We start from the raw sequence: 10,798 nt of genomic DNA on the forward strand, positions 1-10,798 counted from the left end.
AAGATAATCTAGCTGTTAATAGCATTCAGGTCGGACAATGTGCTCTTGCCGACACCCGTTGTCATTCAAGAAAGGTGACAATGAGCCGGTGTCAGAATGTGCTGAGGGAAGTGGTTTTGTGTGCCAAATCGCAGCAGGTCGTCTATGTACCTCAACACCTCGCCCGAGGTTACCCCGAGGACAAGAATGAAAACCGAAGGCATGAAAGGGACACAATATCACCATAAAATTGCATCTACAGTCAATAAGTCAGCATCTAAGCATAGCTTAAGGAAGTGAATCGAGAATAAGGCATCGCACCCCACAGAAGACCGTATCGCATCGGCTTCGAACTCACACACAGCAACATCTACATTAAAGGAAAAAAGGAGAAGTGGGGGATAAGAAGAGCTCCTGGTGCACAAGCGCTATTTCAGGCACACTAAAAACACGATTCTCCCAAGACTCATCCGTCTCCTCTTCAAAAAAACGCCCGACAGCTAAGAAATCCCAGCAGGCCATAGATCTGATGTATACTTTGAAGGCTTTTCCCCGTTCTTACCCCCTCCGAATCTCTGTTCTTCTCAAAGCCTCCAAGAACAATCACATTACACTTTTCCTTCACCGCCTGTTTATAGCTGTCAGAAAACAACGGGAAAAACTCCTAGCTAGGTCAACAAACAAGAACCGTTTTGATGGTTGGCCCGATTCGCTCTGTTCTTTCAGATGGATATGTGCGCACTTCCGCACCACCTCACTACTGAATTTAATGTGCTCATTTGCGAACTTGGGGAGGGTGTGCGTTTCCTCTGCCATATGCAGCTTGAAAATTATCTTCTTGGTGTGCAAAGGGCCGTGAAGAGTCCTTGGCAACAATCCACCCCCTCTTCTCGAGGAGCAAGAACGGCGCTCACCTTCGGCTAAAAGCGCACCAGTGTAGGTGGTAGTGCCTTCAGGAGCGAGAGCTCACGTTCACATCAGCCTCAAGGGGTTTTAAGTTTGTTTTCCCAACTTCACCAATGACGAAATGTTAATAAATGGTAGGTTGAGTCTGGAGTAATCAGTGGGTGCTTCCCAACACTCAAACTGATGCCTCCTCGTTTCCTCGTTCCTCCGTCCTGCAGCCAGTGACACGGACACTGATCAAGGAAAGCCATCTTGAAGGACATCTCAATTATCTAAGTGCACCACGAGAAACGAGGAGTAAGGATGCTTCCAGAGGAGCTATGAGTGAGGATGCACAGGTGTATCCTATGCAGAAGTCTTTCTTGTCAAAAAACCTGACACCAATATGAATTCTCCTCCCCCTTCACATACGACACAATCATTTTAATTTATGCTTTACAACCTACTTATTCCATAAATCTCAAATATTTCAACAGAGCATTGTGCTTTATTATTAGTTATTCATTTATTAAATAACCAAAATTTTACAACATAAGGGCAGATCCCTTGAGCGCAGCTGGTGACGCTTTGAAGTGACACTCGAGTGATCAAGAATAATCCAATATACAAATTTCCTTTGATTCCCTCATCCTCATTTTCTTCCCTCGCATCCGAAGTGGAGCTGAGACATGAGACGGCAAAGAAAGAAAATGAGGACGAACAAATAAGAAATGAGCAGCACCCTTTAAAATACTTTTTTTTAAAACCTATCAGGTCAATACACAAAATTGCTTTCTTCTGGGAAAGCAGTTGTCTTTCAAAAAATGCTTGAAAGGTTGAGGCTATTTTCAGAACTGAAAAATGTTGAGCAAAATATGCATTACTGAATGAAAAAAAGCTTCAGATTGGAGCAAATCCCCTCATCATATTGCACATTCAATTCAACAAAGGGCATCCAGTTATCTTTGAAATAAACTTTCGCTTTTTTTGTTAAAGCAAAACAAACATATAAAAAAAATAAAAAAAGGGTGCGCAGTCAAATGCCGAGTCCAAAACATTCCGGCTGTGCATATCATTTTAAATAAATTTGAAATGAAATACTATATATAATATTTCACATATATATATATATATATATATATATATATATAACTGATATATACACATTGCATATTTTTTATCTTCATGGAATATAAAAAAATAAATAAAAAAAAAAGATTATATCTGTGTGCATACATAACTTAATATTTTAATAAATTTTTGGCATGGAACATTAGTATATAAAAATTGCATTTTATATATACACAATGTGTATACATATGTGCGTGTAAATATTTTACTTTTGGTAAGGAATTTTTTGCCTGTGTAAATATTTTAAATGTATACACTAATGAAAAAGGCAATCATTTAAAAACTACAAAGTTCTATCATACCCATTGCATTTTTTTTTTTAACGATTACAAAAGAACATGTTGGTGTATCCATCAAACTAAGTGAGCATCTGCCACCCACTGGCCAACTGTGTAGGACACTCAACCAAATTAGACTCCGTACTACAAACACTTTTATTTGGCAGTTTAACACTGAAAAGACACAAATTTACAAAATAAACTGAACAAGCAGCAAATTGGGAAGCCATTAAATGAGCATGCCAAAAAAAGACAAAGCCAGAGAACAAACATAATGAACACATTAAGCAACTGTTGAAATATTCTTGATTTGCATACTAGTATTAGTACATACTGCCATCATTAGGCCTCAGGAGGAATTACCTGAAAAAAGAAACACAGGTGACTTGGAATATAGAGTTCAGAATAATTAAAAACAGCAAAAAGGTGGTGAGAAGTGAGGAGAACTGTACCGTCTCCAAGTCTTTGATTACCACGACACCCTTCTCTATTTCCAAGTCACTCTCAGTGTCATTGTGTGACCGGTATTCCTCACTGTCCGTCTCAACTCCACTGGGCTGCAGGAGAAGATTAGTATCCCGAAATTTGCCAGTGAAAGAAAGAAAAAAAGAAAAGAGCTAACCTCATAATCCGGATCAACTACATGGTCTTCCTCGGCCAGTTCCTGAGAGAGCGCCTCCACCCAGGACTGCTGATCTACCCACTCTTCCTCATCCAGGTCATCCTGCTTTCTCTTGCTGCCTTTACCACAAGGCTTAGTAGGGGAACAACGCACCTCTAAAACAGAAACACCAGCTGCACTTCAAGTCTCATATCTGAGAGTGGTTTAGGGATGTAAAGGGATGAGCTTACCCGGGGACACAGCACAGCCAATGCTGGTGCAGACCGGATAACCCAGAGCTCTCTGGACGCGGCGGGGCAGGATGGTCAACAGAAGCCGTGTGACCCTGTGGAGACGCTTCCGGACCGTTCGCCACTGTCTTTCTTTAGGGGAGCCGCCTTTTTCCTCACCGGCTGGAGAGATGGCCTTCACTGGTGTGGAAAAGCCAAACAGCCACCAGAAACCACGGAGAGCCCGCATCTTAAAAAGAAATGGCATACAGGATCAAAGCAAGTTAGAGAATTTAAAAAAGGAGCAAAAGTTAAAAACCACACTTAAAAAAAATATATATATATAAAAATGTATAAAATCCAACCTAAACTAGTTTTCTGGTCTCAACTGGTTTATGCTGGTCTTGGCCCGTGTGGTGCTCAATGGTTTAACTAGTATGGCCACCTGAACAGTTTCCACTAATAACAGCAGACCAGCTTAGGCTAGTTTTAGGGGGTTTTTTTTAGCACCGGTGTTGACTGAAATAAAATCAACATGCATCTAAAATGTTTTATAGCCTTAAATGAGGAAACTGACTACTAACAGGTACTCAGTGCCAGGATGCAGCTAGTAATAACTCAGCCACAGTGAGTCAAGTAAATAAAATTACCCAATTAAATGAAAATGAAAATAAATGCCGCTTAAACTGGTCTGCTGGTCTATGTAGCTTTATGTTATTCTTGGCTAACCTGGTGCTCAATGGTTTAGAATTAGATGGTGTCCCAGCCTAGAGACCTGAAATGTCCACTGATACTAGTATATCAGCAAGTTTTAGGTTTTTTCAGCAATATATAAAACATAATGTATAAGAAAATAGAGTGCCAAAGTGTTTGAGATCGTTTGTTTACAGTCTGATATTTGAAATGAGTAAACAGACCAGAAAGGTCCTCTGTAAACACTTATTTACCACAGTTAGTTCACTTGCACTTAAGACTTACAGTCAAACTGACTGGCCAAGACTGTGAAATCCGACAGAGGACGGCTGAAACGACTCCACCTCTCTTCGACACAGCTTTCTTCTGCAGGGAACAAAAGTTTTAATTTTTACAAACGCTCATTTCTCTCGAACGCCTCGTGTGAACAAAACAAACTCCTGTTTTGTCTCAGTGAGGGAAATGTAATCGAATAAACTTGCCTCTTCTTGGCCCTCAGTGTTCTCTGACTCAACGGTGTAGTTGCACGGGTTAGTCATCTCGATGCTCTCTGAATTAATCCACCGACTGTGTAAAAGCGATTCCCCGCCAATTTACAAGCAGCCATCCACGTGCTAATTAAACCACGTGCGTTTATCCAGCCCACTGCGGTTTGTGCGGTTGTCCGCATGCGTGGAGACCTTCGCTGTGTGCGGATTAGAAAACTAGCATACTGCATGCTGCATATTACGGTTTATAAAGTATGGAAAAAAGCACGCAATTACTATCTCATGTATGTTTGTTTAGTAAAAGCACATTTTATTTTATTTTTTGCATCTGAATGTTACCTTGAAAACAATTTATTAATTAACAAAAAAAGTAATAATATAATATAGACTTTTAAATTATTATTTAAAAAAAATTATATATATATATATAAGGTACATTTCTCGTTTCGTTTAAATTAATTATGCAGTGTAACATATTTTAAATAAATTGCCTCAATGATTGTGGATCAAGGAATCATAAACAACAAAATATTCCTAAAAAATATATCTTTACACAAATTTTAACCTAAAATCCTGTTGTTCTGTGCACATGTATAGCTACCATTGTATTATTTGAAGTAGCCTACCTTGGAGTAGGCCTACAAACACAATACACAATGGGAAAAGGTAGGCATTATAAATGTACAGTACAGGCCAAAAGTTTGGAAACAGTATTTTTAATGTTTTTGAAAGAAGTTTCTTCTGCTCATCAAGCCTTTATTTATTTGATCAAAAATACAGAAAAAAAATGTAATACTGTGATATATTATTACAATTTAAAATAATTGGTTTTCAATTTATTATACTTTAAATTATCATTTATTTCTGTGATGCAAAGCTGAATTTTCAGAGTCATTACTCCAGTGTTCAGTGTCACATGTGACATCCAGTCTATCACATGATCCTTTAGAAATCATTCTAATATTCTGATTTATTATGAGTGTTGGAAACAGTTCTGCTGCCTAATATATTTGATGAATAAAAGGTTAAAAAGAACTGCATTTATTCAAAATAAAAAAATATTTTCTAATAATATAAATCTTCTTTACTGTCACTTTTTATCAATTTAACACATCCTTGCTGAATAAAAGTATTGATATATTTTTAAAAAAGAAAGAAAAAAATTACTGACCCCAAATTACTGACCAGTAGTGTATATTGTTGTTACAAAAGATTTCTATTTTTAAAACATTTGCTTCTTTTTTTAATATATATATTTTTTGTATATATATTTTTACTTTTTATTCATCAAAGTATTCTAAAAAAGTATCACAGGTTATGAAAAAATATTTCCAACTTTGATAATGAATCATCATATTAGAATGATTTCTAAAGGATCATGTGATAGACTGGAGTAATGATCCTGAAAATTCAGCTTTGCATCACAGCAATAAATGATAATTTAAAGTATAATAAATTGAAAACCAATTATTTTAAATTGTAACAATATATCACAATATAAAAAATAGAAATGCAGGCTTGATGAGCAGAAGAAACTTATTTCAAAAACATTAACAATAGTAATGTTTCCGAACTTTTGGCCTGTACTGTATTTGTAGTTGTTTTGCCAAACTAATGTTTAATTTGACTTTAGATTTATATTGTTCTGTGTCTTTGTAATTTTATTGCTAATTCCCTGTTGTTGGTTCATTTGCGCATGAGGCGGCCTATAAGTGTCTAAGGGTAAATTTATGTTGATTTCTTTTAAGTTGTTTAAATTAGTCACTAAAACACGCAACTTCACAATAATATATTTTATATTTTCTAAACGTATCTGATGTAAAGTTTTTGTTGTAGTTAAGAAGTCTTTGCTGCAGCTTAAAAATGCTGCCTTCGGAGGACGCATTCCAACACTGTAAAAAATTATATGATCAATAAGTTATGACATATGTTTTTACATTGCTTTGACTCATCAAAATAATTTAAGCAATTTTTAACTTTTAAAGTAAGTTTAAAGTAATTTAAGTTGAAATGAATTAAACAAATAAGTTGATTGTACTTAAAACAATCCTATGCACTACATTAGGTGACAGTTGAGCTAGAAAAAGAAAGATGGCGTCTGAAAGTTGCGGTTGCTGGTCATTTGTGTGTAAATGTACGTTTTTGACCAACGTTTTCCACTTCTGATGTCATTTCTAGTGAGAAATTTCTTCTGTAATTAAATATTTGTTTATTTCTTACCAAAGCTCGTTCTATTTTGCTGTAGGTCATTAAATTGTTACCCTGCCTGCCTCAGAAGTCTGTTTGAAATCAGTTTCATGAGGTACCTTCATGGGCAAACGCCTGCAGTGTCATAAGGCAGCGAGGCAAGCTGCCAAAGTTTTCGGATGAAAAATGAAAGTCCCTCCTCCCTCCATTCTCACTGCTCTAGGTGAACACTGACCCAACTAGACCAAATTGTTGCTTGTTATTTGTTAATTGTTTTCCACTGTAATTTTGAGTGAAGTTTCTTTTGTTTTCAGGGTTTTCGGACAAACAGTGTCTGTGAGTTTCTTTGCAACTACAAATGGAAAAGGAATAAAGGTGAGTTTTAATTGAATTCATTCAGAGAGTGTTTATTTGGTTCAGAAACAGTATAAATGATGTCTAACTGAGACCTTATAAGACGTTGAAAATATACGTCCACACAACATATGAACTAGTTTTGAACCTTGTACAGAGGTCCCTTGGACGTCAATATCAGCAGTTCAGAAGACGTCATAAAAAGAGTAAAAGACGTAATATAAACTTTCATTCTGACTCCTCAGGGGACGTCTTTTCAACGTGTGACTGACAAAGACGCCGAAATGACGTAGGCCTACCTTTGCTCAGTGGGATAGAAGTGCTAATGTCCCAAAAAATCACGAGTTTACACAACAACACTGGACACACAGTTAAATGGGAAGCTAACATGACAGTATTATGGAGAAGTGGGTATACGCAAATATTGATCATTAGAAGTTGTAATACGCAAACAGCCCTGGGCAAGTATACAGTGTATAGGCTACATGCGTAGGGCCCCGACTACACCACTGCACATAAATATGATAATTATTTGTAGGCTACCAGTAGGCCTACCATGCAATAATAATTATTGCAATGAAGCTATATTCGCATTATATTAGCCTTTAACTTATTATAAATTATATTCTCTATAGGCTTTTTATATCGTTTTCATAATCTTGATGCCATTTTGTCTTTATTTGTGTTTACCAAGTTGCTAAATACTATTAACAACAATAGCAGTAACTATGCTAACAAACTACATGTTCGTGAGGGGTTCGTTCCTGTCATTCCTGTCAACGTCAGTCACGGAGGAGACCCGTAAGGCGGGAGAGATCCACATTTGGGCATGTTTCCGCACACGGTTCCCTCGTCACATTTACGCACGTCTAAAACAAACAGAGTGCATGGGCAGATTTGAAGGGTCTGGGTGACTATAAATCTCTGAGGTCGCTCTTTCAGTCACACATTTCCACAAACAGGTAATAAACCATATATTTTAATATTTTTTAAGGCACAGCATGGCAGCAACGCACAAGAACATGACGGTGACGCGCACCATCAGTGCTGGAAACTGCACGAGTGCCGACAGCGAGTCAGAAAGCGCGGGATTCCCTTTCGCGCGCAGGCACAGCTCCGCGGAAAAACTCGCGCTCAAATGGGCCACCGCGAGAAGTTGCTCGTTCGGAAGTTCGCTGGGGTTAGAAAACCGCGGAAGTAAAGACAGTATACGCAGTATCGTCGTGACCCCGGGCAGCATCCCACAATTCACCATTCCAAAACTAGCCCTGGAGGATGGCTATAGATCCAGAGCGAATGAGAAAGAACGACAGGGCGAAGAAGAGGTGGACTGGGGGAGCTATGACGACATTAGTGGATCCTATCATGCCAAGCTTTCTCTTTCATCTTCAGTGTCATCCTCATCATCATCCTCTGGGTTCAGCGTATCTCCTGTAAGAAACGCTGTCTCGGATCTCAAACATTGCTCGGACCCTGCTAGCCAAGCGGCTTTCTCCTTACCTCACCTTCCCAAGGTCACCACCCCATACGGCTTCGTAACTTTGAGCAAAAGCCCACAAATGGCCAATGAAGAGGCACTCTTCTCCCAGGGCCATAGACGTTGGGGTCACGATGAAGAGGTCAACACGTCTAGGCACCCTAAGCTGGAAACGAAAAGAAGCGTAGCTGTCAGGACATCCCCCATTCAGATACATGCCAGCACCCCTCCACACCAGTCTCCTGTCTCTCATCGTTTCTTTAGAAGCCACAGCGTTACAGGAATCGAGATCCAGAGGAAACTGGCTCAGAACAGTGAGCTAGTAAAACAAGCACCGGTCAGCAAAATCAAGCGAAGCCTGTGGGGAATTCTTCGCAAACAAGAAAGAAAGTCTTTCGACTTCAATTTAAACCACAAATGAACAAATCCAGAGCAGTGTTGCTCAATAACATGACAATCGAGCGCCTTCTATTGTAAATGAACAAGTTTTGTTGTTGTGTGGGAATTTATTTATTTTATGCATGAATTCCTCATGTTCATATGTTCAGATGTTGTCCATGACCTTATGATGTAAATAAACGTTTTTGGAAATACAAATGGTTTCAAAAGCATCAGTCTTTTGACATAGGCTACAGTGACCTCAAAAAACCTGTAAAATTTAATTTAATTAAATATCAATCCTATCAATCCAACTAACATTTATTTTTAAAGAATTATAACACAAACACACATTTTTTAGCAAAACACTTTATGGAAATTATATCATACAAAATTAAGAAAAACTAAACAAAATTACCCTGAATCCAGCTGGAAAAAGAGCACAGACAAAGTCAGTTCTGAGAAGAAAAAAAAAATAGCATAATTTGTTTGATATTTTGTGCAATATAAATTTAGACATACAAGTGTGACTTGAGAGTCCTAATACTTTTTCCAGCCACTGCATTTGCACTGTAAAAAAAGTCACTGCCTTCAATTTTTAAGTACAATCAACTAGATGTTTAAATAATTTCAACTTAAATTACAATAAACTGACTTTTAAAAAATGAGTTGAATCTTGGATAACTTAAAACAAAGTAGAACATTGCTTAACTTATTTTGATGAGTTAAAGCAATGTAAAAACATATGTTGTCATAACTTATTGATCATATCATTTTTTACGGTGAAGATTAACAATAAAAAAGTTAAATGGAAGTATCAAAAATGAATAATAATTAGTTATATAGAAATGGTATTCAAAATCCACTTGGCATCTTTGAATATGGCAAGATTCCATAGGTTCAAGTGGGTTCATTAGACAGTTTCCTTGCATTTTGTTAGCGTTTACTGACATGATGAGGCTACTGACGTAAATCTGTGGCAAACTCTGCATAAGGAAGCCCCAGGACTCATAGCATGTGAAGAGTCTCTTTACTAAGAGACTAGCAGCATATGAGCTTAATGATGATCCACTTCAGGGTCTCTTCAGTGCTTGCGTCCTTATTGTCCCCTCCTCGCCCTCTCTCTCTTTCCTTCTTTGTTATTTTGATGAGAGCTTCTTCCCTGCACTCATGTCTTAAATTAGAACTGCAATTCATCTTTTGATCTGCACTTCATGGATGGACATGATGGACTTCTAAGAAATACTCGGTTTGCGCATCTAAACATGCAAATCCTTCATCTGGATTCTATTAGACTCTTTATGACAGCAAGAGTAGAGTAGACTGACCTGCAACAGTTATTGTGTACAAATAATATATGTTGAATGAATATTTGTTTTAAAAAATTGTATACATAAAATACATTGAACTTAAAGGGTTAGTTCACCCAAAAATGAAAATTCTGTCAGCAATTACTCACCCTCATATTGTTCCAACCCCTGTAAGACTTTCATTCATCTTCGGAACACAAATTAAGATATTTTTTGATGAAATCTGAGAGCTGTCTCACTCCTTTATAGGCTGCAAGGTAATCGATATCTGCCATCCCAGAAAAGTTAAAGACATCGTTAAAATACTCCAATGACTACAGTGGCTCAACCTTAAGTTTATCAAGCGACGAGAATACTTTTTGTGCGCAAACCCCCCAAAAAATAACGACTTTATTCAACCATCTCTTCTCTTCCATGTCATTCTCCTAAGCTGTTGACGTAGTGTAACAGCGCAGCGCTTCTGGGTTGTACGTCAGAACGTAGGCTCACTATTGGCCAGCATCACACGCATCACACACATGACCAGTGTCAGCCAATAGTGTGCCTACGTTCTGACGTACAACCCAGAAGCGCTGCGCTGTTACACTACGTCAACAGCTCATTCATGGCGCCATCAAACTACACCTTTGTTATTGTTTTGAATAAGCGACATCTAGCAGAGAAACTTACATACTGTGCCTTTAAATTCTGTCTGACAATTATTTTTTGCTGAACGATCCAGCTAAAGGTCTGTTTAATACATTGTTTTTATTTTGAAATTTAAACATATCACACCTGAACATAAAAACTTTCAGGCCATCTTATTCT

General features: G+C 37.7%; 1 protein-coding gene across 1 annotated transcript; it reads right to left on the reverse strand.

Moving 5' to 3' along the window:
- Positions 1–2,415: 2,415 nt before the first annotated feature.
- org (oogenesis-related gene) lies at positions 2,416–4,579 on the reverse strand. Its single transcript, XM_082139960.1, has 6 exons — positions 4,280–4,579; positions 4,083–4,163; positions 3,126–3,354; positions 2,896–3,050; positions 2,726–2,830; positions 2,416–2,636 (listed from the first exon to the last, which is right to left on the reverse strand). The coding sequence occupies exons 1-6, from the start codon at positions 4,334–4,336 to the stop codon at positions 2,616–2,618; spliced, it is 648 nt and encodes a 215-aa protein (XP_081996086.1). The 5' UTR covers positions 4,337–4,579; the 3' UTR covers positions 2,416–2,615.
- Between the last annotated feature and the right edge of the window lie 6,219 nt (positions 4,580–10,798).

The sequence above is a fragment of the Leuciscus leuciscus genome (genome assembly GCF_965113295.1).
Source record: "Leuciscus leuciscus genome assembly, chromosome: 15".
Taxonomy (NCBI): Eukaryota; Metazoa; Chordata; class Actinopteri; order Cypriniformes; family Leuciscidae; genus Leuciscus; species Leuciscus leuciscus.